Source organism: Eptatretus burgeri, chromosome 12 (genome assembly GCF_056783735.1).
Source record: "Eptatretus burgeri isolate ZD-2024b chromosome 12, Ebu_testis_v1, whole genome shotgun sequence".
NCBI classification, from domain to species: Eukaryota; Metazoa; Chordata; class Myxini; order Myxiniformes; family Myxinidae; genus Eptatretus; species Eptatretus burgeri.
In genome coordinates, this window is record NC_140972.1 from 43611132 (window position 1) to 43634413 (window position 23282).

At 42.1% G+C, this 23282-nt stretch overlaps 1 protein-coding gene across 8 annotated transcripts in view; it reads left to right on the forward strand.

Annotated features, from left to right (window-relative positions):
• The window catches only part of HERC1 (HECT and RLD domain containing E3 ubiquitin protein ligase family member 1), a 964782-nt gene that overhangs the window by 182957 nt on the left and 758543 nt on the right, over positions 1-23282 (forward strand). For 7 of the 8 annotated variants that reach the window (XM_085850311.1, XM_085850306.1, XM_085850308.1 and 4 more), the window contains exons 40-43: positions 1966-2265; positions 5027-5802; positions 8883-9078; positions 19419-19606. In XM_085850311.1, coding sequence (XP_085706437.1) covers positions 1966-2265; positions 5027-5802; positions 8883-9078; positions 19419-19606 — 1460 coding nt within the window. The remainder of the gene's footprint in view (positions 1-1965; positions 2266-5026; positions 5803-8882; positions 9079-19418; positions 19607-23282) is intronic. The other variant, XM_085850310.1, reaches the window with a different exon arrangement.

The following is a 23282-nucleotide window of genomic DNA, read 5'->3' on the forward strand; positions in this document are numbered from 1 at the left end:
AGCACAAATCAAGGTGAAAACACGAGGAAAAGTAGCGATCGACACACGAGAGATGCTTTCCCGAGGACTTCCACCGACGAACTGAATGAACAAAGCGCGAAGATGCGCGTCGAACAGTTGGGGGAGACACGTGAACAAACATGAACGCTATGTTGTGTTCGCTTTTTTCAAATGTATTCGGTTTTTAGGGCAAAATTCATTTTTCATTGATAAGAGACTACGGCAGTCGCACGAATAACGCAAGCTCACCGTACGCCCTACGTATGGTCGACGTGGAACACAACTACGTCTCAACTACGGCATGTCAAATTGCTACGGCCAACGTTGAAATGAAAAAAGTTATAACTCCGCGTTATAATTCCACGGCGACCCCTACGGCCTGTAAAAGATAGCCAAACGGCGTAGTGCCTCCCTGAGGCCACCGCAGAAACTCTGCGGCCGCCGCACGTTTCTGTCAATTCAGAGGATGTACGGCCGCCGTATCCTCGCCGTAGAGCAAATGTGACTTTGGCCTAAGTGTATCATTATCTGCACTTTGGTTATATAATGTGGTGATGTTGGCTGATTTCCAAGCAGATGGAAGATGACCTAGGGCAAATGATAGGGTGAAAAGAGCAGAAATAGTGCACAATAGCAGCAGAGCAAGTACGGAGGAAGTGTGAGCTGATGTTGTCTGGTCCAGTTGCAGAATCAGTCAAGGGTTGCCAGAAACTTCCTCCACCTTCCCAAGTGCAAAAGTGACAGAGCCCAAGACAGTTGGATATGACTGGGTCGGGTGGATAGAGAGTGATGTGTTGGGGACAAGATTTGGAAGTAAACACAGAATTTATGCATTCAGTATTCTCACGAGCAAAGTCGGCCTATCGTGCCATTTGAAGTAAAGGATGGGATTGAGGGGAACATACACCAGATAAAGACTTAACAAGGTGCCACCAGGTTTTTGGAGGAGGGAGACGAGTTTGAAAGTTTAGTCTTGAGATTGGACAGATGTCGCTTTTAGGCTCTTCTGAGAGTCGGCACACTTGTTGCAGGCTTTGTGGAATGATTTGGTTGCCTTTGGCTTTCCAGGAAGAGAAGACCAGTTGTTTCAAAGCAACTGCCTCACCAAAGCATTCAGTGTACTATGGGTGGGAGGATGGGGATGATAATTGAAGATGAGATGGGATGAATCTGCACATAAGACAGTCCATATTTCTGTGGAAGAATTCCCAGGCTGACTTAACATCAGGGGTGGTAGATGTAGGACATTAGTCCTGAACTGAGATGGCTGCTTGCAGTCCCTGCCAGTTTGCCTGAGTGAACTGTCAGACTCGCCGGCACTGAGGCTATTCTCTGATAATGGCTAGAGAGATGTTGACCTGCACAAGCACATGATCAGATGAACCATTTGGAGCAGAGGAAGAGTAGGAGAACATTGGTGGGGAAGTAGGTCATCACCAAATCCAGAAGGGAGGATTAGCCATTGACAGAAATCAAGGTGGGAATGTTTACATGTTGAGTCAGTCCCATGGAGTCACATTAAGTCCTTTGCTGAAGTGTCATGGCTGGTGAGATAGGTACCAAAGCCTAGTGAAGTTGCATCGTGATGCTTGAAGTCTCCACATATGAGGAAGAGAGAGTTGAGATGAGTGGTGAAAAGCTTGTCCATGTCTTGAGAGATGGAGATAGATAGAGAGAGATATATAGAGAGAGATGTAGATGTAGTTCTCACTGTTTGGAGGACGATACAACACACAGACAAACATGAGGTTGGAGCAGATGGGAAGTCGCAGCCAGAGAAACTCCTATGGTTTGGGAGCTTTAAGAGCAGTACCTGGTGAGTGAGGAATGGACTTGATAATCTCAATTGGTTTATATCTCAGTGGTCATGAAGATATAGTATCTTGGTAGATGTGTTAACTGTCCTTTAACGACATTCCACTTTGGTTTCACTTTTGAATTCATTGTTATTTTATGCATCCATAGAATTCACAAATGCTGGTCTGCTCCACCGGGTGTTTTGGAGGTGGGTGATTGTGATTCTGAGAGCAATGAGGGTCGTGCTTCACACCTCACTGCCGTTGAGCTGACTGAGGTTCAGCTGCGTGCACTGTGCCTCGAAGTATGGCCTGCATTGGCCGTCATGGGCGGTGTGGATCAGGGTCTGCGGGTGGGTGGCCGCTGCATACATAAATTGACTGGTCGTCATGCGACGGTACTCGGTGTCCTAAAAGACGGCAGCACGTCAGCCAAGGTGCAGTGGGACGACACTGAAGTGACCATCAGGTGTGATTCATTTGAGCATTTAATTTATTTATTTATCCTCTTGTCGAGGCAATATTTTTTCTTGTTTTCAAGCTTGCTATTGTTGCAAATCTGTGGTGTTTTTTAAATTTTTTCTTTGTCCTTTTAATCTTCTGTACGAGGTCCGTCTAAAAAGTAACGGGACTGAGCCTGCTGTGTGCTCCACTGACACAACTTCAATGAACAGGTTGCGTCACAGTCTTTCGCAGCATTCCAGCAATATATATGATTGGTGATGGTTGACTGCGCTCATTATGTGATTTTTTACAGGTCGTGCTTTATACGCTGTCTAGTCTGAGTCGTCGCACTATGAGTCGTGAGCAGAGAGCCAATCTGAAGTTTCTTGCCAAGCTTGGCAAAACACCTTCCGAATCCTTCGTAATGCCTCAGCAAGTCTACGGGGAAGAAAGATGTCACGTACACGTGTATTTGAATGGCAGAAGAGGTTTAAAGAGGGACGGGAGGAGGTTGAAGACTATCCACAGTCTGGAAGACCTTCAACGAGCAGAAAGGCGGACAACATCGAGCGTGTGAAGCAGATGGAGCGCGCAGATCGTCGACTCGCGGTGCGGATGATTGCTGAGGAACTTTCTATCAACAAGGACACTGTCTGGAGCATCATCACTGAAAATCTCGAAATGCGCAAGGTGTGCGCAAAGAGGGTCCCCAAGCTGTTGTCCAAGGACCAGAAACAGCAAAGAGTCACTGTCTGTCAAGACATTATCGAGCGCCTCGAGGATGATCCAGACCTGCTCGGGAGAGTCATTACTGGCGATGAATCGTGGATGTTCGAATATAATCCCGACACCAAACCGCAGAGTCGTCAGTGGAAAAGTCCGCCATCACCAAGACCAAAGAAACCAAGGATGTCAAAGTCGAAGTTCAAGGTGATGCTCATCGTGTTTTTTGGCATCAAGGGCATCGTCTACTTCGAGTTTCTACCACAGGGTCAAACAGTGAATCAATACGTGTACAAGGAGATCCTCCGGCACCTCATGAGCTCAGTCCGGGACAAGAGGAGGGATCTGTGGGGGAACAACGCCTTGGTGCTCCACCATGTCAATGCCCCTGCTCACAGTGCCCTGAGCATCCAACAATTTCTGGCGGAGAGGAACGTGCTAACTCTGGAGCAACCCCCGTATTCGCCAGACTTGGCCCCTTGTGATTTTTTCCTATTCCCCAAGCTCAAGGGGGTGATCAAGGGAACCCGATTTCTTGATGTGGAGGCTCTCAAAAGGGCCGTGGCAACAGAGCTCCAGAGGATTCCAGAAGAAGCCTTCCGGGGGTGCATCGAAGCATGGAAGAAGAGGATGGACAAGTGTGTGAGACTGGAGGGAAACAATTTTGAAGGGGACAAGCTGTGATTTCAATATTTTTTTTTTGGAATAAAATTTCTGTGAAGTCAGTCCCGTTACTTTTTAGACCGACCTCATATAATGCAGAGCAACTTATTTGTAATTGTTGTCATCGTACAGAAATCTGGCTTCAGCAGAGCACAGGCAAGTGAAAATTCTGTAACAATGAATTTGAAGCCATGTATTTATTTTTCATCCCAAAATTGCAGAACCTCTTACCTTCCCTCTGTCTTATGCTCTCCTTCCTGCTGTCTCCTCCCAATCCTCTTTCCCTTCTTTCTCCACTCTGACTCCCACTATCCCATTATTTTCTCAATTTTTATTTTTCTCAATTTACCCATTCCCATCCCTTTGTTTATTCATAAATATATTGCTCTTTCTCTCCCCCCCCCCACCACATTCCAATTACTTAACTACCAAATTGATTTATGTCATTGTAGTTTATTAATTATATATTTTATTTCTTCTGACAATATCATTATATCTACTAGGTCTGTGCTAACTTACAGTGGGCATTGCATCAGTGGCACAGCCATGCCCCTCAGCCAGTGATGCTACCCCACAACCTTATGTTGCATATGACAAAATAAGCGGACTTGGTTAAATTATGTATTTTTTTGTGTGTATGCAATTATGGTAAATTTAATCCTTTATTGCACATTTGGAAAGGAACTTTCCCCCCCCCCCCCAATCCCCATCGCCGTTTGTTAGCATTGTTGGCTCATTAACTGTTACATTATTGGCTGATAAGAATATGATTGGGAAAAAGCTCATGTAGCCGAAAGACAAAGATAAGGTTGTAGAAAAGCAAACCTGGTGAATTTATTTATTATTCTCATAACAGTGGAGAGGTAGTTGTCTACATTAGTTAAACTCGTGTGGTTTTACTTATTGTGCCATAAATGTCTCTAACATGTGGGTTTATTGTGTAGATTTTAAATTTCAGCATTGAAATTATTATTTTTATTTCATTTTCACTTTTACATTGCATTTGTTCTTTCCTTTTTTTTTTTTTTTCTTTTTTTTTGCACAAAACTCTTGCTTGCATTGCAATGCACAAATGAGTATTTTATACATGCACTTCATGAGAATATTTCTGCAACATCCATGTAGTTTATGCAAATAATGGGTAAACTTAAGCCATCCTTCCTTGGTTGAATTCTCTTTGTGAATTTCATGTTACATTTGCACATTTTGTTTACATTTCTCTTCCTTCACTCTTTCTGCCTTTGCCTTTCTGCTATTCTTTTGTTTCTTGTACTTGGAGCCATTGCTTCATTCTTTTGAGTTTTTTTGTTTGTTTGTTTGTTTGTTTTTACATCCTTTCCTTTCCTTCTCTTTTCTCTTCCATTCATTCCTTATTTCTCTGTCGTGTGCTTTGGCTAAAGTTTGCTGAATTGTTGGTCACCCAGCGACACACCACTTTCCAATTTGGAGCCTTGTGAGCCTCTGCCGTTCGACGCTGGACGCCTTCCGATCATCCCGGCCTCGGTGCTGCTTGACCTCACTCACCTCACAGGCATCCACGAGGAGCTTGGGATGACTGGAGGTAGAATGGGAAGCAAAGCTTGGAGGCAAGAGAGGCGGGCATTTCGTGGCCTGGAATCGCAGGAGCGGTGCGAGCAACAGTTCAAGCCAGATGAGGAAGGAGCTAGGTCTCCCTCTTTGGATGATGTCCCTCTTGCTGATGCTGAGGAAAAACAACAGGAAAGCAAATCAGAAGTGCTGGGTGGAGTACAACACCCAGGGACAGCTCAGCAAAATGGCTCTGCCAGGAAAAAAATCCATGATGGGATGGGACGCATTCACGAGGCTGAGATGCGTGCGGTACAAGCATCGTACATTTCTGTGAGTGCTATGAAGACCTTGAGCATGGTGCTAGGGTGCAGCCGTTATGCCGAGCTGCTCTTGGTTCCTCGAACATCATCATCAGAAGGAAGTAATCACAATGCAGACAGGGAAGGCCCTACATGGCCTCATGAGGAAACGGAATTGCGAACAGCATTACAGGCTCTGATGCACTGTGTTGTGAAGCGTGCTGTATCACGATCGCCAATCAAGTGGTCTGCATCACTTACTGAGATGGAGCGAGCACAGTCAATTGTCCACAAGCTCGCTGTGGCTGGATTACTTGGAGAACGTCTTGGCTGGAACTTCCGCCATGGTAAATATTGAAGTACTTTTTTGTGTATTTTGACCTTTATGCCATACTACAGAATTGCCTTAAAGTTCAATTACCTTTGAAGAACAGAACTGAAATGTTATTTATTCTGTTCCATAATCATATAGATTATCTTATGCTTAAAGCAAAGACCTTTGGAGAGCAAAGATTTACAGCAAAACAATTATTTATTGTGTTTGCACATCATCCTGAACCAAAATCGAATTGGCTGGTTCTTGACATCAAACCATCTCATCCACCTCGTTTTGTCATCACTCTTCCACAACTTTTTGAAATATAATGCTATATATATCATTTTTGCCCCCCCCCCCCACCCCATTTCTCAATTGTGAAGAATTACTTAAATAAAATTATTGGATCCCCATCTGCATCCAGATATTCACCAAAATCGAATCAGTTTTTCCTTGTCACTCACCTAACCTGTCCACCAAGTTTTGTCTGAACTGAATCCATCCATAACTTTTTGAGATATCGTGATATATATATATATATATATATATATATATATATATATATATATATATATATATATATATATATATATATATATATATATATATATATATGTGTGTATATATATATATATATATATATATATATATATATATATGTGTGTATATATATATATATATATATATATATATATATATATATATATATATATATATATATATATGTGTGTATATATATATATATATATATATATATGTGTGTATATATATGTATATATATGTGTATATATATATATATATATATATATATATATATATATATATATATATATATATCTATCAGTTTTGGCCCTCGCTCTCAAAAGTGAAGAATCACTTTAAAATTTTGAGTGTCCAAATCCAGATCTTCACCAAAATCTAACCAATTCGTCCTTGTCATGCACACAACCTGTCCACCAAATTTCACCCGAATCCTTCCAAATTTCATATTTCATGGTGTAAGGTCTGACAGAGATAAATGCTGAATATTACATTGTCACCAAATCATGTAATGCTGTATTGTGACCAATTTTTTTCACATTGGGATCCAACGTGGAATGAGGAGGAGATTGGGACCATACTCTGTGCAGAGCGTTGGTGCTACCTTAGCAGTCTCCTTGGCTATTGGGCACAATCCTGGATGGATTGCCACTCCGACACAGTATACCAGCATGCTGGCACTCATTTTGCCGACCTCGGAAGGATGACAGGCCGAGTTAACCCCACCTGGTATTAATTCAACAGCTGAGCGGGATTTGAACTCAGAACCCTTGGATCCAAGTCCCTCTACCCTAACCATTAAGCCAACACCAGGCATAACATGGAATGGTGGAAGTAACAATCTTAATATTGGGTATGTGCACTTCTGGCAGCAGTCTGCTGTATTGCACTGTAGTCTCATTGACCATATAAGACCTCTAATCTGAGCCTGTGGAATGGCATTCTGCACCCGAATCAGCTTCTGTTCTAGCTCATCAAGGGCTCATGGTGTCTTGGCAATGTCTGAGCATGACTTTCAATGATATCTCGAAGATATTCAATTGGATTCCAATCTGGTGAAATGACAGTTCAGGGTGTCATGACATTATTGCTAGCATTGACAGGAATGCTCCTGATAAGTTCCCTGTGATCAGGAGCAATATCATGCTTAAAGATAACTCCTTCACCATTTTGTTGAAGGGAAGGCAACACATGTTGCTGTATGATCTCATTATTGTTTCGATGTGCCATCACATTGCCATGGATAAAAAAATCACATTGGTGTGAAATGTTTCAGAAATACCACCCCACATCATAACCCTTCCATGTCCAAAATTTTAGGCCTCCTGGACACAGACAGGGGCATATCACTCATTGCGTCTTCTGTAGATCCATGCGCGACCATCATGCCTTTCAAAGATAAATATGGGTCATTCAATGAACATAACACTTGCCCAATGCCTCCGTGTCCATTGGACATGCTGATTTAACCACTCCAAGCATGCTTGTATGTCACGGTGCAAGTCTTGGATGCTAAACAGTATGACAAGCACAGATCCCTGCATCACGGAAATGCCTCTTGATGATGTTGACACTTATCCTGCGAGGTCCAGGGAGTGTGTTTGCAGTACTTTGGGAAGTTTGAAACTGATTGTGTAGATGGGTCATGCAAATGTATCAGGACTTCTTCTTCTTGGCATATCTCTTGTTGATCCACTGGCTTGATGATGTCTTCTGAGATCATAAGCAGTTCCTCTCCTCACGTTAAGGATCCTTGAAACGTGCATAATGGAAGACTCTGCTTGAAGGTGTCCATTTATTTGATTCTTCTCATTTTCTGACAGACGTGACGTTGTCATGGTGTGTTGAAGAATGCGATCAACGTGTTTTTGGATGATCCACATGTTGGTGTCTCGGAAAGAATGCCTCAAATTTGCTCAGAATGCCTCGTGTACCTCTAAAACCGAAGGGTGCATGAGTTGCACATGCTGAATGATTAATTATTTCATGAGGCAATTATGTCACATGGAAGCTTACATTCAGGTGTTCTGAACATTCCTCATGCCAAAACTGCACTTGGACTGAATACTGGTGAAGTCCTTGAAGAAGAAAGCTTACATGATCAATTGTACATGTTGAGTTTTGGGGTTTCCTTGTATCTCGTATTGTATTCTAATTTAAATTTCCGACTAGAGAAGGTGCATTCGCATGCGACATTGAGCAAAGAAAATGTGAAATGCTGCTTTGTACCCTACAATACCCCTAAAACCTCCAACAAAACTTCACAAAGTAATTCACTAAATCAGTCCATTCACAATACCCTACTTAGAAGTTTTAATTGCCACATTCTGTTTGGGGAAATGCCTTATGGGTTGATAATGCAGTGGTTCTGATCAAAATTGTATCATAGTGCTCTGTCAATTTGAAGTCGATGCCACAATAAGTAAATATGTAACTTTTTAAAGTGTCATTTGACATGCCTGTCATATTTTACAACTGCTGACATTTGCTGCAGAATCTCCCACTCAGCGTTTACCTTTGCATGGTTCAGTGTTGAGTACTTGGTGTCTTTTTTTTTATGATTGCAAATAGAGTCCTTGACTGAAGACACCAGAACATCATCACAGGTTCAAACGCCTGTGACGACGAGCCCATCTGATTCGAGCAGCACTTCATTGATGAGCAGCTCTTTGGAAGACACAACCACAGCCACAACACCTGTCACTGACAATGAGACTGCCATTGTGCCAGACTCGCCTGGCCCTGGTGGTCCTCTGCCCTATATCAGGTGAGGGACCATTTTTGGCTGCTTTTGGTGGCTGGGTATTGTTTTGACCAACACAATTGTTGCTCAAATATAAAGGTACTATTTTGCCTGCATTGCATTACTCCCTCTCTCAATTTCCTTGAGCTTCTCCTTAATGACTGATTCATTCTCTAATATATATGTGTCCAATGATACTTGATTCATCATAGTATGTACATGCAAGTTTGTCTAACCTTTGGTGATTTTTGGTTTAGCAGATTTTAATGTTTAATACCTGTAGTATTTATTTCAAAAGCAAAACGCTGGGATGTGCTCCCCTAATGCCTTGCCCCATCCACTGTGATTTAGACTTGTTTTTGAGATGCATTTAAACATGTAAATTCTAATGTATTAAATATTTTCAACGTCATCTGTTTACGGGAAAGAGGGGGAAGAATGGGTGGTGGATTGGGACCAATGTTTATAGAGTGGGATTTGGATGGGTGTGGGTGAGGGGTAAAGGGGACCAGGGTGGTTAGCATGTGTGCAAATCGCAATGCTCCTTTTTTGCAAGTTTTTTTTCTTTGGTTAAATTTTGTTTCTGGTATTTGGAAAGTTTTCAAGTTCTTGTAAAGCCATACTACCCTGCTTTTGTATTGACTGATTTGACTAATTTGGCTGTTGTCAAATGTGATTGAATCTTTACTCCGTTCCAACAATGAACACTGCCTGCGACTGGGACGTGCTACTGCAACAGCAACAGCAACACCTCTGCCTCACCCCCACCTTCCCCTTTCACAACCCCCCCCCCCCCACATACAGTGTTGAAGGGTCCAGCATTCTCTCTTATTAACCCACGCACACAAAGCGAAATGTGTGGTTAAGCAATTCGTTCACTTGTCTGGCTATTGGTCCATCCATCCACAAACATCAGTTTATGATCGAGGAACAACGTCATTTAAATTGAATGTTATATTTTGAACAGGAATCGGAATATGAATCGGAAAGAGAACTTGCAGTTTAGCAGTAGTACTTTGTCTCTGAATTTGTCCCGATTACACATGCACAGAGAGGAGTGACATAATTGTTTTAATCTGCCTGTCTAGCAGTCAAAGAAAATTGAAAATCATTCCAAACAAGAAACTTAAAGACGCCATAAAGGACACGAACAACAGGAAATGAACAACTCATGTAACGTGTTGAATAAGGTGTTGTATAAGACACTGGCATCTACAGCGGTAAATTTCTCCCTTTGATTTTATGTTTTTTTCAAGTCTTTATTTGAAGTCTATATTTTATTTCAATTGAATTATATACTTGAACACTGTAGAACACAAATCTCTGTTTTTGCCACTTTGAGAAAACCCTTCCATTTAGCAGTACATGGACATCTTATATATTATTTCCGAGTTTGTGGTTTCGTGTCGCGCTATCTTCGACTTTGTTCTGCGCTCGAGTAACGTGATATTCGGCTTACATTATCTCAAAGACCATATGAGGTGCATGGTACAAAAAAAGTAAATAAAATGGTTCTGAAACAGTGAAATCGTGCCAAAAACGGTTACTGTTGCCTTCTCACGATCACGTCGGTTCTCGGACATTACGGTACAAATTATACCAACTACAAAACAAGGGTTCCACAATGACAATGCTATAACCCAAAACATTGTGTATCAAGAAGTACTTTGAACATTGTATTCCACTTACTGCATTAAAGTAAAATTACTACTGATACTCTGCATCAGTTCCTTTCTCAAACACACCCACCCGAACATGTCGCGTGGGTTATGCGATTGTTAAATATGGTGGTGTATAAGACTGTATCAACGGCACTAAACTTCCAAAATATTTTTGAAACGACCTTTAAAATTATTTTATTAGGGCTTCTAGCCAAATGGCTGAAGCCCTATTGAATTCGTTAGTGTTATTATTATTAAAGGCGTTTTTATGTTCTACTGACCGATTTTGTGGCGGATCTGGAGGGTAAACTGTTGGATGAAATTCAACGAAACTTAACACCATAATAACTCTCCACCTGAAGTTTATACTATGAAACATTTGATGACGTAGGTCACGTGGTATGGCGGCCATATTGGATTTTCTCCAAAGCCTAAAAACATCTTCTCCAGAACGGATAACACGACAGCCTCAAACTTTTGCACACATTTGCATTGTTCCATGGGAATGTTAAGTTGTTAATTTGGTCGAAATCGTTACATAATTCATATGATTTAAAATGATGCCGATTTGCCTCATTAAATATGCAAAATATGCAAATGAGAGTTGAAAATATTTAATGACAAATTTAGATAGCACATAAACAGGGGACTCCCAATATATTTATACTATGTCTGTATGTGACCACAGTGAGCCCTCAGCGCCCCCCAAAGTTGAAAATCACCCATTTTTGAAATGTCATAAAATGAAAACAACACTTGGATGAAATTCAATGAAACTTAAACAGGTAATAACTCTCCACCTGAAGGTTATACTTTGAAAATTTTGATGACGTAGGTCACGTGGTATGGCGGCCATATTGGATTTTCTCTAAAACCTAAAAACATCTTCTCCAGAAACCATAACCCAACAGCCTCAAGCTTTTGCACACATTTGCGATGTTCCATGTGAATATTAAGTTGTTAATTTGGTCAAAATCGTCACTAAATTTATATGATTGAAATTATGCCGATTTGCCTCATTAAATATGTAAAATAAGCAAATGAGAGTTGAAAAAAATCGAATAACGGATTTAGATAGGCCTTAAAGAGCGGACTCCAAATATGTTTACATTATGTCTGTATTTTACCCCAGTGAGGCCCCAGAGCCCCCCAAAGTTTAAAATCACCCATTTTTGAAATGTCGTTAAATGAAAACAATGGTTGGATGAAATTCAATGAAACTTATCCATTTAATAACTCTCCACCTGAAGTTTATACTTTGAAAATTTTGATGACGTAGGTCACGTGGTATGGCGGCCATATTGGATTTTCTCCAGAAAGGATAACCCGACAGCCTCAATCTTTTGCACACATTTCCTACGTTCCATGGGAATGCTAAGTTGTTAATTTGGTCGAACTCGTTACATAATTTATGATTAAAATGATGCCGATTCGCCTCATTAAATATGCAAAATATGCAAATGAGAGTTGAAAAATTTTAATGACAGATTTAGATAGTTCATAAACAGGGGACTCCAAATATGTGTATACTATGTCTGTATTTGACCCCAGTGAGGCCCCAGAGCCCCCCAAAGTTTAAAATCACTCATTTTCGACATGTAAAATGAAACCGAAAGAAGATAGAGCTATAGTGACTACACATTCTGGAAGATCGTTTAATGTCCTACAAGTTCGCCATTTACATTAATATGCAAATGTGTAGTTATTGGACTTTTTTCGGGACTTGAAACTTTGTCCAGCCTCGATTTGTCCAATGTGAAGTTTCTTTCTTTATCATGTATTGCTATCGGCTTTACAATCCTTCATTGATATAACATGAGGGACACCGTAGCGAGACCCCATTGCAGACTCAGTGCAAATTAAAGTCCTTTGACGTCGGATGCACGGGTTGAAGCCCGGGATTACTGGTTTACCAGTTTTAATTTCAATTGAATTATTACTCGAACTCTGTTTGGGGGGTAAGGTATTTTATGAACTCTCTAGTTTGCAGATGTAACAGGTAAATGACACTGAGTAATGGTGATCCTGAGACAAATGTTTTATCTTGTTGAAGCCTCCTTCTCTACTTTGTTCATTGATATGAAAGGGAAGCTTTCAAGATGTTTATTTATTTAATATAACATATTATTAAAGTATTAATACTAGGTGTCCCTACCCGTCGCTCCACGATGGGTTTAATCAAAAGGCAGCACGTTTTACTCCACAAATGTATTTGCATGTCGATCTACGAGTCTCAATGAGGATGCAAAATGAAGTAAAACCCCCCCAATTTTTTTTTCTTAACAACACGCAGTTGTTGGTGCTTTGTTGCTGCTGTCGTTGTTTGGGTGCTCCTTGCATGTATTTTTATATAATTTTCTACTGCTTCATGAAATATTTCCATGTATAATACGTGACTTTAAAAATGACGTATGAATGCTGAAGAGGCATTTCACGCATGCGCTGTATGTGTGTTTTCAGTCTCGTTTTGTTCATCTGGGCACTTTTAACCTGGTGATATCTGTGATTCAAATAGTCCATTGAACAAATATTCAACATTTACACAAAAGATTGGCAATTTTAAAATGGTTAACCATAATTGTTGTGTTCCTCCATGCAAATCGGACTCACAGAAATATAGGAAATATGAGAAATATCCGTGGATGAGGCATTCGAGCGGCCACACTGAATGTTTATTTTTTTTTTTTTTTAAAGAACCACACACGGACACTCCTCTTATGAATAGATGCAAAAATATAGTATAATTTCTCTTCTGACCCCTGGAACCAAACAATCAATAAATTTATAATAGCTCTTACATCTCCCAACACCGCCTCCCCTCATCCTCCCAACATGGTTAATAGTAAATATCATTTTTAATTTACCCTGTACATTCACAAGCCCCACATATGCCCTTCCCATCGGTGTTCAGAAGCACCCAAATCAGATATGGTGTCTTCCTGATATATACAGCCCACACGTAAATACAGCTGGCACAAACTTTTGTGTATTTTCACGTCGCAAAGATGTCCTTTGCGCTTTGCCAAATATTTGGTTACTGTTACTTGGTAATGACGCACCGTATCGTCTTTCCAATTGCAGACTTCCGTTAAATAAATCACCAAGCCTGCTATGCTCACAGGAGGCACTCTCACAACGTTCAAAGTCCATTCCTGGGTAGCAACCCATCAGGGGTTTGTGTAGCACATGCCCGTCCACTCGGGCCTTGCATGGTCGAGAGCTTGCAGTCAGGGCAGCTGCCCGTTGGGTGAGCTGCAAAGGTTCTCCAAGTCGTTTGTTGTGCAAAGGCACAGCCCTTTCTCTCAAGTATGTTTGCACATATTTTCAGCTTCTTTTACAAGCTTTGTGAGCCTTTTTAGGGAGCAATCCTTATGTCGCACACACGATGTATTTTATTGTGCCTTGAACATCGCTGTTTCTTGGCGTTTCTGCAAATGCATATTGAGCATTCTGGGGTGGAGTACGTCATTTTGAAAGCCGCATATTTTGTGTGCTCCTTTCGTGTCCTTGGAAAGGGTTCCTGTTGTGGACTAATAAATGCTACTGCTTTAATCGCTACATTAAGGTCCCATTCTTACTGCTTCGATGCCAGAAAGAGAGCTTTTGAAACGGACATTTTAAAGATTAAATGGATACAAATTATTGTGCGAAGTAAATAGATTATTAGCTTTTCAACCAAATAACTCCATCATTAACTTCACAATGGCACCACTTGCATTATTCTACAACAGCAGGAACCACTAAAGCTTGATTTGCTTCTTCCATGGGTGAAATTCCTTCCGTATTTTACGGAAATCCGTATTTTTGTAATGCCCATACACAGAGGTTTCTGTATGTTCGTCATCAGAAAGGCATGCCGGGATTATAAGGAATTGAGGTGCTATTCCGATATGCTGATTCATTTTACCCATTTCATCCGGACTGGGTGTAATGTTAACGCAATAACACATCATGACCATGATTATGTGAATTAGTCCCATGGTAGTTTTTATTATGAACTGTTTTTGTAGAAGTTAGCCGGGTACAAAAGCTTGCAAGCACGTTACCGTGATTTGATGTCTGCCATGCAGGAGGCGTGTGTGTGTGTGTGTGTGTGTGTGTGTGTGTGTGTGTGTGTGTGTGTGTGTGTGTGTGTGTGTGTGTGCGTGCGTGCGTGCGTGCGTGCGTGCATGCGTGCGTGCGTGTGCGCGCGCGCGCGCGCGTCGGTGTTGCGTATCCGCCTTTCCTCACCCACAGATTCGTCTGAACTGGTTATCACGTTGGAATGGCATTCATGTTCGTTTACGTCACGAGTGTTTCTTCACATTTTATTGTGTTAATTTGTGATTGGAATGATGCTCTTTGGAATTATAATATAGAGAGATTGAGTTTAAGGAATACGGAGGAAATTGTAAAAGCGGGCAGGGAGAAAGAAAAGGCGGTGTTTCCCTGATCGGAATGGAAGGCTGTGACGTTCATTCATCCCACGTGGGCAATTTATAATAGCTGCAGCAGACTGCTTGAGTTATCACCGAGACTGGACTTACTATTTACCTTCGGTAGAATTCTTCTTCAATCGTCTCACAAAAGGTCGAGAACTTGCCTACCATTGTGATCTGATGCGTCGTCATTTTCCCTTTCATGCTATAATATGTAAATATTCTCGAGCTCGGTTGATTTTCCGGAACCGGGTGCATCCCGAAGAGAGACGAGTGGGTTGTTTGGTCGAGGTTGGAATAAAGGATTGCTTCGGATTCCGAACGCCTCGGACGTCTTTTCCTTCCACGCTAAAGATCTGCCTGCTTTGCAATTTAGGTGCGAATTACCGCCATTTTTTGTGTCTATCAGACGCATTCCACTCTACAGAGATCTTCTGTGCCTGGGGTCGTGCTGAAAAGGGCAACCCTTATCGTGGAGTTTTGCTGGTAACGATTCTACACCTGATATTGGCACCTTTGTGTGGCTCGTGTGTAAAGAGCCCTTCTTTGCTTTTGTGGTACCTCGCACATCTCACGTTGCCTTACGCGGGTTGGTAAAGCTCATCTGAAGAGTCTGAAGTTGATTTTTCCTTGGATCCTTCATCAACATTCCTGCCTTTGCCCCTGCCAGGTTTCATTGGGTTATTCAGCGAAGTACCTCGACAAGTTACCAGCTCCTTGTGGCATTTGAACTCCTTTCAGACGTATTCCGTCACTTGCATATTCACGACTCCAATCGCTGGCCAACGCTGATGCAGCGACTGCTGATGCAGTGCCCCCTGTTACTCATTTTGTGAACCTCGGAGGGATGACGGGCTGAGCCAACCCACCTGCTGTTTATTCAACAGCAGGAGAGGGTCTCAAACCCAAGACCCTGATTCTTAAGCCAGCCATCCTAACCGTGAAGCCAACACCAGGCTCCAGCAATGAATGTTCAGGTGACATAAAGAAAATCTTCCACAAATATCACTTTCATTTGCATAGTTTTTTTTTTTTGGTTGTTACAATATTGATCGGATCACCCCCAAAAGGCATATTTGACATCAATTTTTCAAAGTTTTATGGGGGAGCATACACCCGGACCCCCCTTGGAAAATCTTGTTTTTCCTATTTTTTTAGAGTTCTGCCGTTTCACCCATGTTCTTATTTCCCATCCTCTTCTTCTTCATGACACACACACACACACACACACACACACACACACACACACACACACACACACACACACACACACACACACACACACACACACACACACACACACACACACACACTGATGGAGACACGTCTCCTTTTAGTAATAGAATATTATTATTATTATTATTATTATTATTATTACTTGCAAAATCGAAGATTTTCAAACACATCGTTGGTCTGGTTATCGTTATTGCTATTCATAATTAGGCTTGGTTAGGTTAGGTATGGGAACATGTGCTGGAGCAGCGCATCATTGCATCCGTCCGCATTCCATCGGTACTCCAGGGGCCTCCGTCTGGCTATCCCCCAGGCAGATGCTTGACCCATCACCATCTCCTTCAGATGCCAATAAACCAGCTGAAACCACAAGGCATGCTGTCATCCCGTTGGCCTTCTCCACTCATGAAGCTCCCTTGCTGAGAGAATATGTTGAACAGGATCAGTATCAGGAAGTCAAACCACATGTACATACAGCTGCAACTGACGCTCACGAAGTATGTAGGTAACAAATCTCATTTGAGTCTCTCTCAGCAAATCTCATAAGTCTTCGTGTCAGATCCTTTGTCGGAGTCCAAGTCTCACATCCATCGAGCAAGACTGGAAGCACCAAGGACCTGAAGACTTGCCCATTCATCCTCCTGCATAGATACCGACAGCGCCACACCCCATGATGATTTTTTTCTGGGTCTGGCCCGACCCAGACGTCTGTTGATCTCTGGCTCACAACTTGCGGAGACATGAATATCACTGCTAAGGTAAGTGAATCTCTCCATGACCTCAACATCCTCACCACAAACGCGTACAGCCAAGATGGCAGCATCTAATATGTCATTGAAAGCCTGGATCTTTGTTTTGACCCAGGAAACCTGTAGTCCCAGCGTCTCCAATTCCTCATTCAGTGCCTCGAGGGCCTCCACAAAGACATCCAGTATTTCCGCAAGGATGACTGCATCATTTGTGAAATCAAGGTCAGAGATCTTGACATTCCCAAGCGATGCACTGCAGCTTGATCTCTCCTACATCTTCCCCAATCCATGCAAGTGTTGAAGAGTGTGGGGGCCAATACACACCCCCTGATGAACTCCAGTAATTACTGGGAATAAGTCGGAGATGGAACCACCACACATCACAGCACTCTCCGTACCAGACTATAGTTCAGAAATCAGATCGATCAACTTTGGTGGCACCCACGAAGACTGAGAATCCTCCAGAGGGCATCCCGATTCACTGAATTGAATGCTTTACGGTGATCAACATTGGCTGCAAGCAACCCCCGCCAAAACTCTCATCTGCGTTTGGTGAGGACCCGGAAGAGCAAGGATCCGGTCAGTCATTGACTTCTTTGGTGTAAAGCCTGACTGCTCCAGGCGTTGGTGCTCAAGCAGATGTTGGCGAATCCTTTGAAGAATTGTCCTAGCATAGACCTAATTATCTCTAGAATTATGCCAGCAAAACATACCAAATTTACTACCTTGTTTTGTTTTTACTATCTACTACCTTGTTTGATATCCTCCTACTTTGTTTCACTAATGTATACTTTATTGTTGCTATTTGATTAATTGCCTTTATTTTATTTACAGAAGTGAAGTGTGCTTTCGATTTTTATTTTTTATTTTTTTTGTATACCTTGTCGAGGCTCGTATGAGAGCTAATACACAACGCACATCAAGGGGGGCATGAGACCGGAGAGGAGGGAGTGGGAAGGACAAAACAGTGGGGAACAGAGACATTAGGAGATCTGTGGAAGGGAGAGGGATGGGACGGGGAACATGGGGAATAGAAGATGGACATTACAGGGACTTTCAGGAAGGAAAGCAGGGAATTTGAAGGAGGGTGGGCTTGGGTGGATTATCGGGGGTAGAAAAGATCGAGGATTTGGATGTGGGATGATAAGAGGTGGTGGTGAACAGCTGTTTTGAAGGCCTGGAGGGAAGAATGGGAATGAACAGAGTGAGGGAGTTTATTCCAAAGGTGGGAAAAAAGAGGAATGAAAGAGTGAAGGTGAGCAGTGATTCGTGATTTTGGTAGTTTTACCAGAAGGGGTTGTTGGCGAACCTTGAGGGCCCTGCAGAAATGTGGTGGGGACAAATCGCAGAGAGAGCAGGGGGGCGAGGCTGGAGATTAGACTGTAGAAGACAGAGAATCCTCCAGAGGGCATCTTGTTTTATTGGTTTATTTGTTACTACTTCTGCACGGAGGGCTGAGAGGTACACACGCTCTCCTCTGAGCTGTCAAGCCTGGGTTTGAAACACGACCTAGCTATAAAGCTGTAAACGATCATCCTTTTGTTTCACAGGCAGGGTGATTCATCAATGTCTGTGCCATCCCTCTGATGGACGTTAAACTGGGTGTCTGTCTACGGGCATTGCTTGGTGGATGTTCAAGGTCCCACGGTGTCCGTCATGAAGATTAGGCGAGTTATTACCGGCACCCTCAACAAATTTCAAAATCCTGTTCTAACCTACAGGGGGCACTGCATCAGTGACACAACCACGGCCTCAGCAATGATGCAAAGGAACAGCCACGTGCTGCACACAAAATGAAATGTCGTTTTACTTTTTTATTTTTCTGAAATACTTCATATTTTCTTTGATTTGCTCTCACTTTATTGATTTTATATTTTTGCTTACACACATGATCTGTAATTATTTGATGTTTTATCAATGAATCTCTGTGGTTTATGTGACAAAACCTTTTCCTTTTGGCTCTTTATAAGAAAGTAAAAACATTTCATGTACAGTTCATCTTTTGTAGAATTTTCATGAAATATAAAATTTTGGTCCAGTTGTTACATGTTTGTATGTGTTGGTCTGCTCATCCTCTATTTCCCTCTTCTTGCAGTGTTGTGCAATATCTAAAGAGCGGTCACACATTTCTCATTTCTTGAGCTTCCTTGATGATGCAGCTGTTTATCTTCCTTTGAAAGGGTCACTTGTGTATCTTGTTTCTTGTTTGTGCCCATTCTTCTGAAATATGTTGATACTCCAGTGCAACTGATGATTGTGTTCCATCGATTGTTTTTTGGTTTTTTTTCTTCCTTTTCCCAAAGGAACACACCATTCCAAAGCTACCAGTTGTCGCTGGGTCCATTGCATCCATCAAGGCGTGCCCAGACCCCTCCTCCACTCTCACCAGCGACAGTAGCTTCCCAACCCACGTCGCCTCTGGAGGATACCTATCGAAGGCAGAGTCTAACAACGACTGAACCTCAACATTGCCGTCAAGCTACTCGCACAGGTGGAGCATGGACCTGTGATGATCACCATGGGAATAACTCGCCAAAATACTAGGACAGGAACGTCTGTTAACATTAGTACAGTGTGGTCATGAACAGCAATTTTTATGTTGAGTTGAACCACTAATCGGTATCCATTGGTACAAACCCATCAGTTGTTTGCTATTGTAATTTCTTGAACAACATTCGCTGCATTTTGTTACATTGCTCTTCAGGCCTGTGTTTTCTGAAGTGCCTCAAATCAAGAAATTTTTGTTTATTTGCACGTAATTGGAAAAATAGAATAATCCAAGCACCTGACACAGCAATGCCAACCCTCCCGATTTCATCGGGAGGCTTCCGAAAATTCACCCAAACTCCCGCCCTTACGATCACTATCCTTATCCTCCCGAAATTTTGATATTTTTGCACTGTTCACTAATCAGAATGTACTAGTATGAGAATTGAATGAAAAGCATCGTCTGCTACGTATAGCATGTGGTAACTCCATAACGTTCGCTGCTACCAAATTGTACGTAAAAAATTGCAAATTCAAATGAGGAGCAGCGAAACATTGGGTCTGGATCTCGCTTATGCGATCATGCACTGAGATTTAGTGCATGCGGTATGTGTGCAATACAGTGCATGCGGTATGTATGCACAGTGTATATGCATGCGATACGCTCACTGCATGCAGCTGGGCCCCGTACCAGCCCGGCGGTCGCGACCACCGTGCGGTGTTTAACAGCCGCTAGAGTTCTACGAGTCGCGCTGCAGCTGTGGAACATCGACTTCGAAGTTACCGATGCTTCAAGCCCTCGATGTTGATTACGAAATGGCAGAAAAGAAGCTTACGAAGACCAAGAAATGGTCTCAGAAGTACAAGACCGAATACAGTCTCCAATACCCGTGTATTCGAAAGTCTGAAAGAGGAATTCACCATGCGTATTGTACAGTATGCAGCGTTGATATTTCAGTTGAGCACGGAGGTCGCGATGATATTCGGAAGCACGTTGGAAGCAAACGGCACACAGACATTGCAAAGGAGAGATTTTCGAGCACGAGTACCGGTACACTTCTGAATTATTTCACCAAACAAGGGACAAGCGAGGAAGAGGATGTTACTCGAGCGGAACTTCTCTTTAGTGGATTTATTGTGGAACATAACTTGCCCATATCAGTCTCAGATCATGCTGGACCTCTATTTCAAAAGATGTTTCCAGATTCAAAAGTTGCTTCAAAGTATGGATGTGCAAGAACAAAAACTTGCAAGATGTGCAAGATGTGCAAGAACAAAAAAAAAAAAAACAAGAACAAAAAGCAAGAAAAAAAAAAGAAAAAAAAAAAAAAAAGAACAAGAACAAAGAAGAAAAAAAGAACACTGGTCAACAATTTTTTACTTTCTGAATGTTGTCTAGATTTCTACAAGTGAATTAGGGTATTCTGGCACTGCTGAATCAGGAAATGGCATCCGTTTCTCTCCATCAGGTCAGGTTTTTGTGCTAAGTTGATTTGAAAAAATCAGATCTTGTGACAAAATCAATTACATTTTTGTGGCATTATCAGCTGATTTTTGTCAACACATATCATCCTAAACATGTTTTTAAGAAAAAAATGTTTTGCCAACAACATTTATTGATTACATGATAGAAACATCGATTACTGTCATCTGAATGGTGGGCATTGATAAAGGTAAGTACAAGTAAATTGCATGTTGCGTCACCACTGTTCAAACTTCAGGGCTTGAACTTCCGTTTCTTCGAACTCCTGGAATGTTCAGCGGCAGGGAGGTCTCTCTTCAGATTCCAACAGTAGTCAGCCATCATGACTGCGTCCCAGCGACCCTGATACCTGGTCTCCATCTCCTTCATGTCCTGATGGAATCTCTCCCCCTGCTCGTCACTCATTGAACCCAGGTTCTCAGGAAACCGGTTCATATGTGAAAATAGGTAGTGCATCTTGATGCTCATGTTGCAGCCCAGGTTTCTGAAAGCAGTCAGCATGTTGTTGACAAGTTCTGCGTAGTTTCTGGCCTTATTGTTGCCAAGAAAGTTCTTCACTACCAAAACAAATGTCTTCCACGCTTCCAGTTCCACTTCGTTCATTGAGTTTTTGAACTCTGGATCTCTGATGAGCTGACGGATCTGAGAACCATCAAAGATGCCAGCTTTCAACTTCTCCATGGTCAATCCTGGAAAAGCCTGGCACAAGTAAGTGAAGCAGTCACCATCTTTGTCCAGAGCCTTGGTGAACTGCTTGATTAAGCCGAGCTTGATGTGCAGCGGTGGGAAGAGTATTCTGTCTCTGTCCACCAGAGGGTCGTTGATGATGTTCCTTTCTTTGCATGGCACCAATTCCTCCCGCACAGGCCAGTCCTTCTTCGTGTAATGCTGAGCACGGTCCCTACTATCCCACATGCACAGAAAACATGGGTACTTGGTGAAGCCAGACTGTTGTCCCAACAAAAAGTTCACCATCTTCAGGTCAACACAAATAAACCACTTATGCTGATCATAACCAATTTTCTCCAGCACGTACTTCACCGCTTCATACTTCTCCTTCAGTGTAGTCGAGTGAGCGATGGGTACAGAGGCAAACTGGTTGCCGTTGTGTAGCAGAACACATTTCAGTGATCGCTTGCTGCTGTCAATGAACAGTCTCCAATCTTTGGGTTCGTACTGTGGCACTCCAAGCTTGAGCAGAAGCGCATGTCATAAATTGGCGCATGTAGGTATTGTACATTCTTCAGAGTTCGTTATTTCAAGAAATACAACTTTTTTGTATCACATTATTACAAAATCTGCCCCATTAACTTTAGTTTTGATCCATGAACTTTATGCTTTGCCTCACCAATTTTTGGAAGATTTTGAGGTTTTATGACTTCAAACTGATCCCTTTTCGACATAATCACCTAGAACTATCGTACCTGAATACTTCTTGTCATTAAAATAATTATTTCCAATTAAAACAATTATTTGACATGACATTTTACCCCACCAACTTCTTCTAAAATGCTCCACACATGCGTACATGTGAACAAAAATGTAAAAAACGACATGTGGCCATATCTCAAAAACTTGACCTGATTGAACAAAACTAATGTGAGTTTTGGATTCAGCGCATCAGATTCGTCCTAAATCAGCTTAAAAAATGCAGACAACAAATTTGTTGTTGACCAGTGTAATTGGTGAGTTGTCAAATGTTACTGCTTCATCTATTGCCGATATTGCTAGACTAGCTCCATTTAGCCTAGCTACAGATGGTAGCAATGACAGTGGTGAGGCCCAGCTATATCCTGTCCTGATTTCGTACTATGACAACAGTGCTGGGATTGTGAAGCAAGGTTTGCTAAGTTTGCCTGCGTGCAAACAAGATCCCACTGGAGAAAACATTTTCAAACTGCTTGATCATGAGTTCAGTGACAGGAAAATTCCGTGGGGAAATTGTGTTTCCTTTTGTGCTGATAATGCCTCTGTCATGGTGGGCAAGCACAAAGGAGTCGCTGCTTATATCCACAAACAAAATCCAGAGTGCTACATCATGGGATGCCCTTGCCATATGATGCACAATACGGCCAAGAAGGCGGCTCAGGCCTTACCCATTGAATTAGATGACTTTCTCATCGATATTTACTACTACTTGGACAAAAGTAGTAAACGCGTCAAAGGAGTGAAAGCACTGCAAGAACTCTGTGATGCC